Source organism: Typopeltis vanoorti, chromosome 15 (genome assembly GCF_054136105.1).
Source record: "Typopeltis vanoorti isolate ZY-2024b chromosome 15, IOZ_Tvanoo_1.0, whole genome shotgun sequence".
Classification (NCBI taxonomy): domain Eukaryota; kingdom Metazoa; phylum Arthropoda; class Arachnida; order Uropygi; family Thelyphonidae; genus Typopeltis; species Typopeltis vanoorti.
Window position 1 is genome coordinate 118322701 of NC_143563.1, and position 21059 is coordinate 118343759.

Consider the following 21059-nt stretch of genomic DNA (forward strand, 5'->3'; position numbering starts at 1 on the left):
TTGTTTTGGCAATGAGCCAATAAGGTCTCAGTAGGATTCAGTTATTGATGTCATGTATTGGAGCTGAGATGAGGACATTTGTTAGTGTTATGTGATTGCTATCAAGTTTTTTTTTTTGTGTGTGTTCTTTCATTTAGTGAGCTTGTAAAATGTAATAAAATTAAAGAAATGCCACAAAGAGTTGACTGGCCACCAAGAAAGCGATGTAAAATAGTACTATTAAGTAAACAAAGCTACAGTTATGAAGAAATTAGAAGAATAATTGGTGGAAACTTAACCAAAGGTGGCATTTCTAAATTTTTGAAGAAATATAAGGAGACTCAGTCACTACAAAACCAGACTGAAAGGCAGGAAAAGGTGCACAACAGCAAGTGATGACAGAACAATTGAGAGACTGTGCCTACATGACAGAAGAAAATCATCTGGGTGTATACAAGATGAAATGGCGCAATACAATGCGAAGTTGAGTGCAAGGACTGTTCAATGCAAACTAAAGGAATTTGGTTTCAATGCTAGAATTCCATGAAAAAAGCCATTTTTATCTCTCAAACAAAGGTTGAAAAGATTAAACTGGGCTAAAACCCATGTTAACTAGACAGCGGAACAATGGGACAGTGTTATTTGGAGTGATGAGATCAAAATCTCCCTGTTTGGTAGTGATGGCATAAAATACGTAAGGAGAAGAATCGGAGAAGATTTGCATCCTGATTGAATTACACCTACCGTGAAACACGCACTTAGTGTTATGATCTGGGGTTGTATGATATCAAAAGGTGTGGGCAGAATTTGCATGATTAATGGGAATATAAATGCCCAAAAATACATAAATGAAATACTTGAGCCCAAACTGAAGCCTTCCGCAGATGATGTTTTCCAAGATAATGAAGCATTTATATTTCAAGAGGATTCAGCTCCATGCCATGTTGCTGCTGTGTGCAAAAAGTGGTTTAAGATAATCATATTCAACTGCTGGAATGGCCTGGGAATAGTCCAGACCTTAATCCAATCGAAAATCTATGGAGCCGACTAAAGAAACTTGTTAGTCAGAAGCAACCCACCAATAAAACCCAATTAATAGAAGAAATAATTCAATCTTGGTTTCACATTATAACAGCTGCAGAACTAAAAATACTTGGTTCACTCCATGGGAAGGCGTTGTATGGCGGTAATTAACGCTAAAGGTTACCCAACTAAGTATTAACTCACATTGTGAGAATTTTTGTATATCTCATTTTTTCTACATGTTTCACTTTTCTTCTTTATAACTGCTGTTCTAATAAAAAATCCTTCATAAAAGTTATTACATTACATTCTTGATTAAATTATCTTTCCATTGATATATAATTTTATGGTATTACACCAAAAAAAAAGTGGTGTTATGAGCCATCAAACCTCAAAAATACACTTTTTCCAAAAGATTTCCACAAATTTGGTGTACTCAGATGGAATATTCTTATACTTTTCAATAATGTTAGAATTTTTAAGAACAAAGGAGAAGTATCTGCAGTATTAGCCAATGTGAAATGGCCTGATCTCTCTCTCTCTCTCATTTCTACAGGGCTACAGATTAAAATTATTAAGGGAGTATTACAACAAGCTTAGGAGGCAGCTTGGAGCAAATGGCATGGCTTAAAAAGCTACAAGGAAAGAACTTCAGAACTGCATGAGAAGTGGTCAGGGATTGTTTGAAAGAAGCAGTGTTAGACTGCATATCCAGAGCCAAGAGGATAAACCAAGTGGGGGATTAAGTGAATGAATAGAGATATAAAGCAGAAGCTGGAAAAAAAGAAAACACTGTGGAGAGAATATACAGAAAAAAGTGATCTATATGCTCATGAGCAATACAAAGTGCAAGCAAGAAGGGTGACCAGAGGATGATAAAGAAGGCTAAATCAGATTATTAGACAAAATTAGCTAAGAAAACCAAAAGTTTTTAAAAAAGTAAATCCAAAAACAGTTTTTTTTTTTTTCACCATGTATCAAGAGGAAGAGTGATTATGAAAGGATAACTTTAGTCAAAGCCAATGGTAGGAAAGTTACAAAAGCAAAAAAATGTTGAGTTACTAAGTTATCACTTTGCAAGGGTGTATCACGAAGGTGGAAAATTTTTTTACTGATGTGAGAAATGAGGCAGATGAACTGGAGGTGCTCAGACTGGATGGCCCATGTACTATAAGATTTGCAAAAGAACTGGCAGTGCTTCTGATGATTTTGTTTAATCTAAGTCTCAGCTCTGACAATGCTCCAAGGCAGTGAAAAGAAGTGTAAGATAGTTCTGTTACATAAAGGTATCTCCAAAACAGAAGTTGCAAATTACTGAGCAATGAGTATCTCAGGAGTGGAGGTTAAAGTATTGGACAAGATGGTTAAAGGTAAAATCCAGGAATGGGTGGATAGAGATATGATACTCTATGGTAGGCAACATGGTTTTGTAAATGGTGGGTTCTGCCTTAGTAATTTATTCACATTTTATACAAAATGTGACAGCAGAACGGAATAAAAAAATGGTCAGATACTGCTGGATTCTGCAAAGGAAGAATAGTTCATGGAATAACTATTACATAATGTGGAGCTGATATGGGAATGATATGAAGCGGGTGGCATGGATGGGGAAGAGGGATTGACAAATGAACGCAAGAGAGAGTAGTATATGGTGGAGTGGAATTTAGGCAAACGAGAATGATAAAAGTGTGCCTGAAGGTTCTATAGTAGGGCCACTACTCATTAATTTGTATATTATTGATATAAGGAATGATGATATTTAGTTTTTGCTGATAATGCAAAATTAGGCATGGAAATAGTTAATAATGGTGATAAAGACATCCTGCAGAATGATTTGAGTAAATTGGTAGAGATGAAAAGAATACATACTATGTATTACATTGTTATATTATATGTAATAATGTGTTACATCAGGCAGTTGATGAAGCTTGGGACTTTGTGGTGATGGTAAACAGAGAACTGAAAGTTCAGAAAGTATATTGCAAAAGAACTCAAAGGATTATTTGAATGTTAGAAGAACACACTGACAAGAAAGATTACACAGGCCTGCAAAACTCGAGTCATGAAAAGTTGTCTTTTGACTATTGATTTCAAATATCTCTTCCATTTTTCTTTATCACATAAGGATTTTTCACAAAATGGATCTCAATAATACAGTAAAATAGCTTTAAAATGCATTATATTAAGTAAAATAACATTATTTAAAATTTTCTGTAAACATTTTTGGAATGAAATGATAAAATGGTAAAATTAGAAATTGGATAAAATTGGTGGGTAAAAAAAAATTGTTAATTAAAGTAATTAAAGATTAATCTTTAGTAGATATTTTATATTTCGTTGTGGTGTTTTATCTTTTTCCTTCAAAGCTTCTTTTTGAACTTTTTCTGTGAAATTCTTTTCCCAGGCATCTCTGTACAACATCCAGCAATAGTCTGCAATCATGTTGACATTCCACCGGCCTGATACCTTCTTTCCATCTTCTTGATGTCTTGGTGGAATCACTCTTCTTGCTCTTCGCTGACAGTTCCCAGATTCTCAGGAAAGTAGTCTAAATGAGAGTTGAGAAAGTGCACTTTTAAGATCATAGAGCATCCCAAATCCTTGAATTTCTGTAGCATGCCTTCCACAGTCATTTTATAGTTGGGGGTCCTTGTGATTTCCTAAAAATTTGATCACCACCTCTTTCAAAGCTTTCCACGCTTCTTTTTCAACAGTTGCCTTTTTTCTTCAAACAGTGCCCATGGATTATCTAAGTCACCAAGTTTCATCCCAAAATATGCATAGTGCACTTTTTTTTTCACAAAATCTGTAATGTTTCTTCATTGTTTTTTATCCCAAACTCCCCGATACGTAGCATAAATGTTAGGTGAATTTTTGCAACCTCTTGAAGCCATTACAAACATCACTTAAAACACAGTTAAATGAATTTTAATGAATGACATCAACACTATTACACAACACTATGTAAACACATTAAATTAAATCTTCACACTAGCTTAGAAAATATGCCAACTTTCAGAAATATAATAACCTTAATAGTCAACGACTAAAGTTCAACTAAAGAATCACACAAGAAAATGTGTCTGTAACAACAGGAAAGTCATCTGTTATCTTGGTGAATCAGATTTAAAGTAGCCACCTGCACTTTTATCGGCATTCCTCCCTCCCTCTTCTATCTTCAGAATGAGAAGTTTCATGGAAATTTCTTTATTTACCATAAAAAGGCACTTAAAAAAAAAAACACTTATACAACTAATTAGCTGTAAATAAAGGAGAATGAAAATAAATACCAATGCACTGAATTTAAATCCAAATACTACTAATAAAAATGATAAAATTAGAAATTAGGTAAAATTGGTGGGTGATGGAATTTTTTTTACAATTTTTTCTGAACTCAGCACCTAAAAATCTATAAGAATCAATTGTTACTTCTCAGAGAACTTTTCCATCGCAGGCCTGTCATTATAAGCCTATGATTTGGCCGCATCTTGACTACTGTTGTACAGATTTGGTCATCTGAATTTCTCAGGATTAGGAGGTGGTGTGGATCCAAAGACAAGTGACTAAGCTGGTGACAGGTCTGCGGAATGCTCCCAATGGTGATAGACTGAAGGTATGTGATGAAGAGTTTAGATGACAGGCAGAAAATAGGGGACATGATAGAAACTTATAAGTTACTAAAGGGATTCCATAATACCGACACAAAAGAAATTTTTCAATGCATGATGAATAGAGAGAGAACTAAAGGTCACTCCCTGGAAGATATGTAAGAGTGAGATTAGTAACAGTGCAGATAGTCCACAAGAGGCTATTGGGATAGATATCAGGAAACAGTCCGAACAAAATCTTCCACACAGTTTGTGATGCTTTCTTTCAGATTTGTAAATGAAGCATTTGTCCAATTTTTATACTGCTTATCCAGTTTATTCTGGATCTTTCTTTTGAGTTCCAGGAAGAGGCCCTCAAGGGCCTGCATTCAGAGGCTATTACTTACTTATCCTCTTTGTGCTTCATGACATAAGGCTGAGATTCGTTTCTTCCAGCTACCCCTGTCTTGAGCCACCAGTTCAGCTTCTCTACGGCTCTGTCAGCCAGCCATTCTTCTTTCCTTTTCTATCATTCTCTGCAAAGTTAATTTAAGCCTCCCCCTTTTCATTCTGGAAACCATGTCAAAGCCACTCTAAGAATCTCCCTGTTGTTCATTTCCACCTGTTTGTTTATTTCATCGATGATAATTTTTTTCTCAGTCAGCTTATATAAGTCATTGTTTGTTATATGTTGGGGCCAAATTATTTTTAATATTTTATGCAGACATTTTGTTTGGAAACTATTTAATTTATCATCCTGTTTTCTGGTAAGTTTCCATGTGTCTGATCCATATAATAATATGGCATTAACATTTCTACCGAAAATCTTTATTGTGGTTTTATTATGATATTTGGATGATATCCATTTATTATTTAATTTTTGGAAAGCAGTATTGGCTTTTGTCAATCATTGCATTATATCTCTGTCAGTTCCACCTTCAGTATTTACATTTGCTTCCAAGTATGCAATATCATATATTTGTGAGAATAACTAAAATCAGAGGCAATTGGATCTGCCAAAATGTCCAGGACAGGTAAGTTATTTCAAATCTTCATGATGTCATCTCTTAATAAATCTTTTTAATTAGAAATAGTTATACAAGGTAGAATGCTAACAATGGATAATTTAAAATGATACTGCCATTCTACCTTGTATAACCATTTCTACACCATTAGTTTCAAGCCAAAATATTTGTACATAAAGTGATATTTAATATTTCTTGTGTTTACATGTTAAAAATATTTATTAATGTGACACAAGTATCTTTAAAAAAAAAAAGATGTTATCTCTTGGACACAGGAAATATTAATGCTCTGCTTACTTTTGAATTTTCAAGAAAAATTAATAGTTTTTATTATTGCAAATATTTCTAACTAGCTGGGATCCTAACTAACTGGCTATGATCAGTGCATCAAGCATAATCACAAGGTGAAGCTAGAACAAAGAATGTTAATCTTATTTACAAAGCTGAGCGATGTGCTACAGTGCCACCTTATGAGTGGTTGCAAAATAAAATAAGATTAGAATTAATCCCCCCAACCGTCTATGACGTCTATGTCCAGCCAGCTTGGTTGGCCGAGTGGTTAGTGTATCCGCTCTCCAGCCAAAAGGTGGCAGGTTCGAATCCTGGCATGGATCTTTACGATTGTCTTTGGAAATATTAGTGGTGGTGGTGGTTGGCGGTAGATGGCATTAGTGTAGTTGTACTCAGTTGGTGAATTAAGTGGCAGAGACAGAGTTGTAGAGCAGGCGTCCTCCCTCGATGAGTCTTTAGACTCCCTGGAGGTGTATAATAATAACAACAATAATAATAATAAATCTGGATAAGATTCTCTAACACCCGTTGAATAACACGGATAAGAAGTACAATTTGGTCTCACTATTTCATCCACCTCGACTGGTAGGGAGGTTAAAGCCAAAATTTAATTAAATGATTTGAAATAAAAATTAATGAGATTTAGATAATTAATTGAATGACATAGCATTATAATAAAAAAAAAAAAAGGGAAAGGGTATGAACTAATGCTTGCCATTTATGATGAGATTCTTAAATCTTGGCAATACAGAGGCAGTCATTCCGATTTAAGTTTGGGTGGAGTAGAAGTACCTCAGCACTCTAATTAAATAATGGCTCAACATTCCACCAACAATGACAAGCTCTATGTTAGGCTCTCTTCTTGATGACCCGATTGAACTTCATAAAGAAATCAATTTTCTTAGATCTACTTTTCGACTAAATGGATATTCTCAAAAGATTACTAAAAAATTCCCATTTAATCCTCCTGGTCGCCATAATGAAGAGACGAATAATGAAAAAGGCAATATCTCTATACCATACATAAGCTCTGTTTCTCCCAAATTAGCAAAGGTTCTTAAAAAATACAACATAAGAACTTTGTTTACTCCTCTTCCAAAAATCTGTTCTCTAGTAAGCCATCCAAAACCTAGTCATCATAATCTTAAATATCCTGGTGTTTATCAGATCTGGTGTGACTGTGATATTCCTTACTTTGGCCAAACAGATAAGTCAATAGAGTTACGCATTGAGGAACACAAGAGGGACATCGCTCACAAGAGAACACGTACCAGTGCTTTATATAGCCATGTTTTGTTTTCAGCCAATTCTGATGAAGAAAACCATAGCCATACTATCTTTTGGGACGAATCTAACAACATTTTCCATTGCCATGACGAATTGGAAAGGAAGATTATAGAATTTAAGGAAATCATCCTCAACCCTATACATCTAAACAACAACCTAAGCTACAACCTTTCACACTGTCATTCTGCTGTGATCAAATACTGGTGCTCACGAGATGCTATACGCACGCACACGTCTAACAATGTAGCCAACGAGGGAATAGCTTTTGAATATGTTGACTTTAACGTTAAATATATACATTTACTTTATATGATGTTTACAGTTTTTTCCTCCATGTTTAATGGTTATTTCTTTTATAACGTGCACCTGACGAAGGCTGTTTAAAAAAGCTGAAACTAGTTGTGCAGTTATAATAAACCATTTTTTCCATTTCTCTCAGTTTAAGTCATTTAATTCTTTTTAAAAATGTGTATAACAACCGAATAAATTGATTTTCATACACATATATATATAATGTACATATACACACACAAGTTAGTTTTGCATTAGAAACACTCACCAAATAATCCGTTGTCTACTTCTCTGTGCAGTCACCTATGTCCATTGCAGCAACTCTGTCAGTTCATGCTCATTGCGTGGAAAAGGATCAACAGTTCTCATACCTCATTCTGGCATATCCTAGACATGCTCAATTGAGTTACAGTCAGGGCCAAGGCAATGTACTTAATTTGTTCACGTGTTCCTCAAACCACTCAGTAGTTGTACAAGCCAGATGACAAGATGCGTTGCCCTGTTAACAGATGGCACTGTGGTCGGGATAGACCTCCTGCAGGTATGGATGGAGATGGTCGATTAACGTGACCCTGTAGCATTCACCATTCAGTATTTGTGGGATAACCAACAGACCTAGGGTGTGTGAGGAAAAAGCTATACAGATCATAAATCCATCTCCACCGGCCTATTGAACCTCAACTGTGCAACCAAGGGATAGGGCTTCATGCTGTTACACCAACTGTGAACCAGGCCATCAGATGGTGCAGCAGGAAATGGGACTCATCACTTCAGAAGACCTCCTTCTATCTGTCGAGGGTCCATTGCCAACATTCGTTGGCTCATGCGAGGCATTTTTTGCGATACTTGGCCATCATCATGGGTACCCTTGTTGGGCTCCAGTTGTGGAACCTCAGGGGAAGCAAGGTATGGTGCATGTAGAAATGGGTCAAATTTCCCCACTGTTGTACTGGAAAGGTGAGCTGTGTGACTGTTGCACGTCATAGCTGAGATACCAGTTGTGACACCTGATGCTCATCTCGATGATCAACCATGTGTGACTGCCTAATGTGAGCCCTTCTGATGGATGTCTGTTCATAGTTAATCCAGCCCCAATCCATCCTTGATGCAATAGTATGGGAGCAACCAACAAGTGCAGCTGTTTCTGAGATAATGGCACCTGCCCTCCAGGCCCAACCTATCTGCCTGCGGTCAAATTAGCTTACATCTCTATATTTCCCCATTACTGGCAAATGTTTACAGATTATATATAGAGGATATGTGTGTCCATTTATAGTAGCTGCAAGTGACGTTGATATCACATGGTATTTTGTTATCGCACTGAATATGTAAATTAGGATGGGTGTTCCTAATGCAAAGCTAACTCAATGTATATAAAACCTTTACAGTGATGCCTCATTTCACTGCAATCAGCTCATAGAGTAAGGAACATTTTAGCACAGTAATATTAACATCTAAATTAGAATTGAATTAATATACTTACAAGATATAACTGTTCCCTTAGAAAATGATCAGCAGCTAAAATTGCTAGTGATTGGAGAGTTTTTCCTAATCCCATATCATCGCACAGTATTCCATGAAGTTTATACTTGTTTAAGAAAGCTAGCCAATTTACTCCTTCCTTTAAAAAAAATACTTAAATTAAAAAATATATATTTTACTGAAAAAATAAAATTACAACATAATTAGTCAATTAGGAAATATTATCCAAAATTTTAAAAAATCCAGGATCAAAGAAAAGTATGGGATAACAAAATTATGGCAAGTGCTATGGAACAAATGATTGCAGCCAACTCTTGTTATAGCAAACACAATTACAAGAACCTCACTTAATCACTGTACCAAACTACCAAAGAGTCATGACCAAATCTCAAAACCATCCTAAAGGAGATTTACTAAATCAAATTTACTGTACTTTATGGTAGTTATGCTTCATCAAAGAAGGGAGGTAATAATGTCAGTCGAATAATAGGCAATTTCTAGTTTCTTTTGAAAAAATGACAAAAGACATGAGATGTTTTGTTTCTGCCTTATGACTTTTCTACATGTATTTTAACAGAACACCATTCTGTAGAACTGCCTTCCATTTCTTTCTCTCTCTCCCTTCTAAGCCTATTAAGAACATGAACATCTAATAGACATCCAATCATTGTGCAGTTTCAAATCTGAACTAACTTTGTGTTATTCTCTTTCATTCACTCTGACGCTCTTCTCTAGAGCACGCTTCCTTACACCATTTTTTTCCATGTACTACCAACTCCAGCTGTTTGAGAAATATACAAGAAGTTTTTTGTTTTTGTTTTTCATAAGAAAAAAAAAACTAAAAAAAAAAATAGCTAGCTATTTTTTTTTAGAAGCAACCTTTGGTAGTAGTAGTACCTAGCGAACATTCACATCCATGTACTAACTATGGTCAGGTTAGTACATGGATGTGATGACATAAATTTTGCCTCAAATTGTAAAAATAAATAAGAATTGGGCTATATCTCAACATGGTATATTATATATACAGTGGTACCTTGAGATACGAGTGCCCCAACATACGAGTTTTTTGAGATACGAGCCGTCACAACCACCACTCTGCTCAGATTCCCGAGTCTTGCACGTCGTTCAGTTCACATGTTTACCTCACAGCAGAAGGATTTCTGTCGTGTTGAGTTTTAATTTTGTGTTTTTTTTTTGTATGTACAGTTATTCAGCTAATTTTTTTCACATAACCATGAGTCCAAAGACGGTGAGTGTAAAGAACAGTGGTGAGAAAAGGAAAAAGGTGATATCAATGGAATTAAAGCGTGAGATAATAGACAAATATGAGCAAGGCGTAAGAGTAATAGACTTCGCAATGCAGTACAATCACACTACTTCTACGATATGTACTATTCTGAAGCAGGACTCAATAAAGGCTATAACTCCAGCTAAGGGCATTAAAATTATTTCAAAGCTACACAACTCTGTCCATGAAAAGATGGAGAACCTGCTGATTTTTTGGTTGACAGGGAAGCAGCTCGCAGGAGACACTGTGACAGAGACTATAATTTTTGAGAAGGCACGAGCCATTTACGCAGATTTGCTGCAGCAGACCCCAGATACTTTAGCACAGGAGGCTTCACAAGAGCAGTTTTAAGCCAGTCGTGGGTGGTTCGAAAATTTCCGAAAAAGGACCGGCATTCACTCCATTGTCAGGCATGGTGAGGCAGCAAGCTCTGATTCTAAGGCAGCTGAGGAATTTGTAAAAACCTTTGCTGAATTGATTGAAGGCAAAGGATACATCCCCCAACAAGTTTTCAAGTGTGATGAGACAGATCTCTTCTGGAAAAAGATGCCAAGCAAAACTTACAAAACGGCAGAAGAAAAGAAGATGCCAGGTCACAAGCCCATGAAGGATAGGTTGACCCTCGCACTGTGTGCAAATGCGAGTGGAGACTGCAAGATCGAGCCACTGCTCATATACCACTCAGAAAACCCCAGATCCTTCAAGACACATAAGATTTTAAAAGAAAAACTGCAGGTTATGTGGAGGGCAAACCCAAAGGCGTGGGTCACCACCAGGCAGTTTTTTGTGCAGTGGGTCAACTTGGTCTTTGGTCCTGCCGTTAAGGAATACCTCGAGGTCAATGACTTACAGCTGCAAGCCCTTCTTGTCCTTGACAATGCTCCTGCCCACCCACCAAACCTTGAGGACGACATCCTCAAGGAGCTCAGCTTTATGAAGGTTCTCTACTTTCCACCCAACACCACCCCTATCCTACAGCCCATGGACCAACAGTTGATCTCCAATTTCAAGAAACGTTTTACCAAACACATGTTCTGACACTGCTTTGAGGTTATGGAGAGCACAAACCTCACCCTTTGAGAGTTCTGGTAGGACTACTACAACATTGTCGTATGCCTCAAAATTATTGATATGGCCTGGCAGGGTGTTACAAAAAGGACCTTGACCTCGGCATGGAAAAAGCTGTGGCCTGAGGCTGTGGCTGAAAGGTACTTTGAAGGATTTAGACCTGAATAGGAAGTGCTGGAGGAGATTGTGTCCCTCGGAAAGTTCATGGGCCTAGAGGTGGATGAGGGAGACATCGAACATTCCGAGGAACTGTTATTGAAAAGAAACACCCTGAAAAAGTTGCAACTGGTCGTGCAGTGGCGCTATTTAATGACACTTGCCTAACTCATCTCAGAAACATTCTAAAAGGGAGGAAGAAACAGAACTCCTTGGACAGGTTTCTATTGAAACACCCTGTGGATGAAAGTGATGAAAGCGTGGCAAAAAAAGAAAAAACTAGTGAAGAAGAAAATTAAGTTAAGCAATAGTGAAGTGAAAGCAAAAATTAATACCATACGCTAATCGGCTCTGCCAACATATGTTTATTTCTTTGGATTCTCTTTTACATGTATGTATGTACAGTATTTTATTTTGTTTGTATACAATATTTGTTCATTATAAATACACTATTATAAAAAAATTCTAGTGGTTTTTTTTGGGGGCTGGTACGAATTAATCTCATTATAATTAATTACAATGGGGAAAATTGATTTGAGACATGAGCATTTTGACTTACGAGCTAGGTCATGGAATGAATTAAACTCGTATCTTAAAGTACCAGTGTATTTTAAAATTAATGGTGTAATACAAAAAAATGTAAAGCATGTACTGGTTAGAATTATAGCTGAAACAACTAAGGCTGATAGTAAGACTGGTAATTACATCGGTTAATTACACATGATCTCTGGCCATTTTTTAGGATAACATACACCTGACTCTCTCTCTCTCTCTGAGAAGAAAACATGACTAAACATACACACGAAACCACAATAATAAGATTTTTTAATAAGTAAATATTTCGGCCAAAGTATCTTAGGACATCGTCACTACAATTAATTCAAACAATAATAGGAATCACATACAGTTAGGGCACATGCTTACAATGGAATCCCTCTATGCATACAGTAGCATGTTCGAGAATTAAATTAAAAAAAAACAACATTACATTAAAATGCGACAACATATATAAAAAATTATTTTACACAATTTAGGATGACAATCTCCCAGATTTTAGGAATAGCAAGAATGTCGTTACAGTTCAAATTAGGTCCGTGATGTAGGGCTTCACCACTTTCTTTATATAAACGCTCATGTTTATATGAAGATCTATATAGAAGTTTGGTCTTCTTCCAATGGATCCTGTGGTTGGTAGCAACCTGAGGTTGGTTGCTACCAACCACAGGATCCATTGTTGGATTTCGATACACAGAAGTGGAGATGAAACCATTTTCGTTTCTTTGGCTGTGTATATCCAGGAAGGAGATACCCTGTGGTGATTCTTTTTCTAGCGTGTATTTTATGCAAGGATGAGGAAAGTTGATTTTTTCTAGAAACAAGTGTAGTTCTTGTTCAGAATGACCCCAGACAGCAAAGACGTCATCAACGTATCATAGCCAGATTTTTGGTTTAGGATTAAATGTGAAAATTTTTCTTCAAGGTGTTCTAGAAAAAGGTTGGCTAAGTTTGTAGATAAGGGTGACCCAATTACTGTTCCTTCCTCTTGCTTGTAAATTTTCTCTTTCCAAGTGAAGTATCCAGACATAATAACAAATTTGAATAGTTCGACAATATTGGATGGAAATTTTTGAGTTAGCATTCTATCTAACTCAAAAAGTCGTCTATCGTTTCCTTATGGTGAGTATTGGTGAGGAGGGAGACAATGTTGAAGCTAATTAGCATGTCAGTTTCCAACAGTTGAAAGTCTTTTATTTTTGCGTGAAAGTCTGTGGAATTTTTAATTGGTGAGGCTGAGAGGACGGAGAAAGTTAGATAAAATACTTGATAATTGTAAGTCGGCCTACCAATAGAATCCATGACAGATCTGAGTGGAACGTTATTCTTGCGAAGTTTAGGTAAACCATATATTCTAGGAGGCCTAGCATGCTATGTTCTGAGTTTTTTTTATTGTTTCTTGATCTAAGGAAGTGGTGTCATTAGTAACTTGTTTAGCTTCTTGAGCTGTCTTTCTGTAGTATCATAATCAAGTTGGGCGTATGTATTACGGTTTCAGAGTAGTAAATTCATTTTTCGGTCATATGAATCGGTATCTAGAACAAGTGGTATTTCACTTGTCGGTTCTGGTGATGATTATGTTTTTATTATGTTTTAAGGAGGTAAGAGCTTTCAGTTCTGATGGTGGGATATTCAAGTCCAAAGAATTGGCATCACAGATTATTTTTGCAATTTTGAAATGTAGTCTACTGGCTTCAATACTGAACAGATAGCCAATGTTTCTTTCAATGTTGTGTATAAAAGCTAAATATGGAATGCATTTCGGTGAAATGGCAAACTTATGACCTCTTGGTAGAACATTTAATTCATCTGCTGTTAGTGGATGGCTAGATAAGTTGACAACCCATTTTTTGGTTGGTAATTTGCTGGTATTTTCTTGGATCGATTTAACAACATAAGGTATTTTTTATATAGATTAATATTACTTTTTTTCAAATGCTTTGATCCCTGCATTTTTTGAGACATTAATAATCAATTGTAGCCATTCTTGAGTTAACGTATTTGATAATTCAGCTTTTAATTCTGTGATTTTTAAAATATTTGTTGCCAGTTCGTGTTTAGAGACTCGTAATTGATTAAGCAGTAAGGAATGGCTTGCTTTCTAATAAATTTAAAACTTTATCATCATCATCAAATTCCTGCCATGTACCCTCAAGAGGTGTACAGGATATGATAGTACTACATGAAAAAATTACATCATTATTAATTTCCTATCTACAATTTTCCTCCAAATCAGTCTGTTACTTGTCAAGACTCCAACATTATCAGATCTTATATTTCTATCGTCTAAAGCACTTTGTACAGTATCAATCCACCTATATCTTGGTCTTCCTCTAGGTCGTTTTGCTGCCAACCTGGCAGAGAACACTTGTTTTCCTAATCTTTCCTTGCCCATTCTGTTTAAGTGACCATACCACCTGAGATTAGCTCTGCTAACACATTCCTGGATGCTGACAATGTCAAGTTCTTTCCTAATATTCTCGTTTTTAATATGATATTGCCATTGATGCCATCTGTTCATGCATATAATCTTTCTCAGGACGCTCATATCTGTAGTCTCTAGTCTTTGGTCAAGTGTTTTACTTCTGACCCAGCTCTCAGATCCATAAGTTAAAACTGGTTTGAACACTGTCTTGTACACAGCTAATTTAGTGTTCCGACTAATTTCTCTCTTATTCCATATGAATTTATTCAATTGACTTCCCACCATACCAGCTTTGTTGATTCTGTTGTCTATTTCTATATTTAATTTACCATCTTCAGTAAAAATCGTGCCTAAATAGCTGAAATGTTTTACTTGTTCCACAGGTTCTCCATTCACAACACAGTTGACATTTTCAATGATTCTGCCTATTTTCATTGTCTTTGTCTTTTTATTGCTGACCTTCATACCATATCTATTACAACAGCTATTCAATTTAGTCAGAGAATCTTGCAGACTTGTAGCAGATTTATTTAGAAGTATAACATCATCTGCATAAAGCAAAGAGCTGACATTAACATCTCCAATTTTGATATCATGTTTAATACCACTTTCCTTCATGATGTGATCCATATAGATAATGAATAACAGAGGGGATAATGTACATCCTTGTCTCACACCAGATTTAACATTAAACCATCTTCCTGTACTTCCTTCAATTCTAACTGCTGACTTACAACTCAAATAAAGACTAAGTATTGCTTGATATAATGCCCCATTGACACCATATAACTGCAGCGTATTGAATAGCTTCTCTCTTAGCACCTTGTCATATGGCTTTTCCAGATCGACAAAACTTAAATACAGATCTTTGTTATATTCCGATGCTTTCTCGACTATTTGTCGTAAAGTGAAGATCTGATCCTGACAGCCTCTATTTGGCCTGAATCCAGCTTGTTCTTCACCAAGCTTTTCTTCCACAATTCTTCTCAACCGTTTCTCAAGTATACTTGCATAGATCTTGCCAGGAACACTCAGTAGGAAAATACCTCTGTAATTCTCACATGCAGTTTTATTTCCCTTTTTATATATGGGTACTATGAGAGCTCTACTCCAGTCATCGGGAATTTGTCCCTCTGTCCAGGCTTTCTGAACTATGCAGTGCAGCCACTGTAAGACTCTTATACCACCCTACTTCAGCATTTCTGGTCGAATATCATCTACTCCTGCTGCCTTTCCACATTTCAAGCCTTTGATGGCTTTTTCTACTTCTAGTATGGATACGTATTTCTGACTGTATGCCTGGTCAGTGTTTTTTACCACTGTGCTGTCATCACTGCTTGTTTCATTTAGCAGTTTTTCAAAGTAATTACTCCATACTTCAAGGATATCTTTTTCTCCCGTTTTCATGTCACCTTTATCATCTCTAATTCCTTTTACAGCACTCTTTCCTCCATTCTTCTTCTTCAAAAACCTCCAGAATATTTTGCCACCTTCTTGATATTTATTTTCTATATTCTTGCCAAAGTGCTCCCATGACTTTTGTTTAGCTAGTTTTACACAGCGTTTAGCATTCTTGCATTTGTCTCTATATTCTCTAAGAGCACAAGCTGACTTATTTGACAGGAACTTTTGGTATGCTTTCTTCTTTTCCTTCACTGCCTCTTTAACTTCCTGTGTCCACCATGGAGTTCTGATTTTTATATCCTTGCAGACAACCTAACTAAATGCCTCTTTAGCAGAATCAATCAATGTTTTCTTCAGAGTTTGCCACTGAATCTCCAAGGTTTGATTCCTGTTCTCAAACTCTTTCATTTTTTCTTCAATAATCTTTGTGTATTTTAGCCTACAGTTCACATCTGAGAGCTGCTCAACTTTTATTCGCTTTAAAACTTTCTTACATGTTCTTCTTTTCAATATGAAATTGAAATTTATCCTGCTCAAGACTAAATAGTGATCACTTCCAATTTCAAATCCTCTGTACACTCTGGTGTCCTGCACCAGGGAGAAAACATCACTATCAACAATAACATAGTCAATGAGACTTTTCTTAATCCTAGCCTCTTCTCTCCATGTGAATTTGTGCACATTTTTATGTTGGAACATGGTGTTAGTAATAACCAGTCATTGTCCTGAGCAGAAATCCAACAATTATTTGCCATTATTATTAGCTTTGCTCTTTTCTCCAAATTTTCCCAAAATATTTTTGTATGTCTCACAATCATTTCCTGCTCTGCTATTTAGATCCCCAACAAGGACCAACTTTTCATTTTTCATTGTGTCAGTTGCTTTTTCTAAAGCCTCAAAAAATTCCTCCACTTCTACCTTAGTAGAACCTTCTGTGGGACCATAGGCACAAATAAGTCTCATTGTCCAGTTCCCCATTCTCATATTTGCCCACATTACTCTACTTGAGACTGACTGCCATTCAAGAAGATTAGCCTCGTATTTTGTTTTGAATACTATGGCTACTCCTTCTTTTCCTTGATTGTCATTGCCTGAATATAACATTTTGTATTTATTGCTTAGAAAGATCTCACCAGTTTTGGCCTTTTTTGTTTCAGTCACCCCTATTATATCGATCTGGTACTTATCTAATTCCTCAGCTAGCTCCATTTCTTTGCCATTCAGGCTTCTTACGTTGATAGTACCGATCTTTAACTCTGGTGATGTTGAGTTGGGGTTTATTTTCAGATTTGTTCCAGTAGCTGACTTTTCGCTGTTTGCCCTGGTTCCCTGGTGAAAACAATGGGGGCCTTGTTTAACCGGGCGACGCCCCAGCCGGCATGAAATTTTGTCATGTTGTACCATCATTCTATATTTTGGTTTAAGAATTGTTTAAGTTTATTGGTTTAACCAATAAGAATACAATTTGGTCGGCTAAATCCCAAATTGCCAGCCCATCCTTGTCGGTTCAGTATCCAAGTAGATACCCAACAGGGTGCACCACGAGAAGGTGAGGATTGGACATTAGGTCAGAAGCCCTGGTCGGTTCTCCGCATTCCTTTAAAGGCTATGTGGAGGACTCCTCTCAGTTATACAGCTTTGACCCTGAAGCACCCCAATTTAAAACTTGCTTTCTGATAAAATTAAATTGATCCAAGAAAAATACCAACAAAGTACCGACTAAAAAATCGGTTATCAACTTATCTAGCCGTTCACTAACAGAAGATGAAATAAATGTTCTAACAAGAGGTCATAGGTTTACCACTTCACCTAAATGCTTTCCATATTTAGATTTTATACACAACATTGAAAGAAACATCGGCCATCTGTCCAATATTGAAGCCAACAGAACACGTTTCGAAACTGCAAAAAATGATGTATGATGCCAAACATTAGGACTTGAACATCCAACCATAAGAATTGAAAGCTCTTACCTCCTTAAAACGTAACAGAAACATAATCATCACCAGAGCCGACAAGGGAAATACCACTGTTGTCCTAGATCAGTAGTTCTCAACCTTTTTCCACTTGTGTACCTCTTTTAAACCCATTTTTATAAATTGTACCCTTTGTTTTTAAATAGCTATTTTTTAAATACTGACACTTTTTTTCAGTGCTATCTTAATGTAATTAAGATAGGCACTGAAAAAAATTATTACTGATTATTTTTTGTGTACCCTGAATGGCCCAGGATGTACCCCCCCAGGGTACTCATACCACCAGTTGGGAACCGATGTCCTAGAAAATAATTCATATGACCGAAAAATGAATTTACTACTCCAAGACCGAAATACATATGCCCAACTTGATTATGATTGTACAAAAAGACAGCTCAAGAAGCTAAACAAGTTACTAGATGAAACTACTTCCTTATCAAGAACTCTCTTCAGCTGCGCTGCCATCAATATCTGACATATGGAGAGAACACTGGTCCAACAATCGACCAACAAACGGCTTTCTGGTAGAAGATCCCTGTGCTCCGCAGCCTGGTTTTGATCTTCCTAGGAAGATTTGGTCATCAATAAACAGGATCAGAACTAGTCAGGGCAGATGTGGCTACTTTCTACATAAATGGGGACTATCAGATCACCCTTATTGTGATTGTTCTCCCATGGCTCAGACGAGTACTCATATTGTGTACGACTGCCCAAGGCGCCAATTTCAAGGTGGTGGCCTACAGGACATCCACAAAGTGATGGAGAAGGCCTTAAATTGGCTTTCTAGCCTGGACCTTGACCTGTAGTTGATGTGACGGTGGTTATGGAGGAAACAGAAGATCACGGTCCCACCTCGCCATGAAGATGTTATTCTCGTAGTCACTCTCATAGTCCTCGTCATGGTATCAACAGAACTCCTCCTCGTGTTAGAAAATGATGCAATGTGAAATGGGCCACCCCCCTCTAATGGATCAAGTTTCCTCATACAAGACACAAATGTTCTCTAATTAAACCTAGGATACAGCTACATTTATGTTGTGAAGTGTTGTGAGAACATGCAGCCTTGCATACCTGTTACAGTAGGATGATAACTGCCCCGGCTTGATCACGACAAGTAACTTTTGCTTTATTTAAAAAAAAAGGAAAGACTTAGAAAGCTGGTTGTGCCTTTTATGTAATGAACTTTTATATGTTAAGATTTTCATCATTTGTTGCTGGAAATTGTGATTGTACTCTTCACTTACCAGTTTCATGTAGCCATAAGCATAAATAAATAAATAAATCAAGAAACAATAAAAAAACTCAAGACATACTATGCTAGGCTATACGATCAAGAATTTTATCTAACCTTCTCTGTCCTCTCAGCCTCATCAATTAAAAATTCCACAGAGTTTCACGCAAAAATAAAAGACTTTCAACTGTTGGAAACTGACATGCTAATTAGCTTCAACATTGTCTCCCTCCTCACCAATACTCACCATAAGGAAACGATAGACGACTTTTTGAGTTAGATAGAATGCTAATTCAAAAATTTCCATCCAATATTGTCGAACTATTCAAATTTGTTATTATGTCTGGATACTTCACTTGGAAAGAGAAAATTTACAAGCAGCAAGAGGAAGGAACAGTAATGGGGGTCACCCTTATCTACAAACTTAGCCCACCTTTTTCTAGAGCACCTTGAAGAAAAAATTTTCACGTTTAATCCTAAACCAAAAATCTGGCTATGATACATTGATGACGTTTTTGCTGTCTGGAGTCATTCTGAACAAGAACTACACTTGTTTCTAGAAAAAATCAACTTTCATCATCCTTGCATAAAATTCACGCTAGAAAAAGAATCTCCACAGGGTATTTCCTTCCTGGATGTACACAGCCAAAGAAAAGAAGATGGTTCCATCTCCACTTCTGTCTATCGGAAGCCAACTTTTTCAGGATTCTAGATTCACAATTCTCCAGCTCATCATCCATCTCAAAACTTGGGCATCATTAAATCATTAGCAACCAGAGAACACAGATTCTGCTTCCCCGAAGATCCTGAGACCAAGAATTGGAAATAATCAAGAATACAGCCATACAGAATGGATACAATCCAAAAACAAACTCAAAAAATCATCCATCACTTCCTCACACATCAACCTAGACAAGAACAAACCCGTAGGATTCCATACCATATGTCAAACCATATGTCAAAGCATCTCTGAACGTATCGCAAAAATTATGAAGAAATATAAATTGGCTGCTACCTATAAACCAATCAACCAAATCTACAATTGGTTACCTTCGCCTAAGGACAAACTCTCACCTCTGATGCTACCTGGCGTGTAAGAGGTCCCATGCTCCTCTAAATTGTCCGACTATGGACAGACAGATAGATCCATTAACAAACGCATTTCGGAACATTAAGACCATACCCGTCTTATCAAACCGCAGAAATCTGGCCTCGCACAACATGGAATTGAAAATCCCAACCTTAGGATCCATTGGAAGAAGACCAAACTTCTACATAGATCTTCATATAAACATAAACATTTTTATAAAGGAAGTGTTGAATCCCTATGTCACAGACCTAATTTGAACCATAATGATTCTTACTATTCCTAAAGTGTGGAGATTGTCATGCTAAAATAATTTTTTATATATGTTATCGCATTTTAATGTAATGTTTTTTTTTTAAATTTAATTCTTTAACATGCTAATGTATGCATAGAGGGATTCCAGTGTAAGCATGTGCCCTAACTGTATGTGATTCCTAGTATTGTTTGAATTAATTGTACTGACGATGTCCTAAGATACTTAGGCCGAAATATTTACTTATTAAAAAATCTTATTACTGTGGTTACGTGTGTATGTTTAGTTGTGAATGCTCCACAGGTTTCATTGTGCAACCGAGAAGAAAACAACACTGCTATTTTCATATGAGATCAAGTAATTTATTTCAGCTTTTAAAAACCAACATCAAGGTTTCATTGTAATAGACAGAATTTTAACACAGGTCTTACCAATCAATGGAAACTGTTATCTTTGTGTCTCCTGTTTTCAACATTTATATATTATTTTATTTTGTAACTCCCATGTAGTGTTTTCTGCTTTTTATCCTTAAAAACTGTTATCTTTTATAAGATAATATATTTATCATATTTTCATGTATTAAAACAAAATCCTTAAACATCTTTTATAAACAATAAAATAAATAATAATGCATGTTAACTAATCTTA

At 36.3% G+C, this 21059-nt stretch overlaps 1 protein-coding gene across 1 annotated transcript in view; it reads right to left on the reverse strand.

Annotated features, from left to right (window-relative positions):
* Hel89B (histone acetyltransferase 1) overlaps positions 1-21059 on the reverse strand; it is an 863997-nt gene that overhangs the window by 228113 nt on the left and 614825 nt on the right. Inside the window, exon 28 of the mRNA XM_090405810.1 lies at positions 8967-9104. Within this exon, the coding sequence (XP_090261936.1) occupies positions 8967-9104 (138 nt within the window). The remainder of the gene's footprint in view (positions 1-8966; positions 9105-21059) is intronic.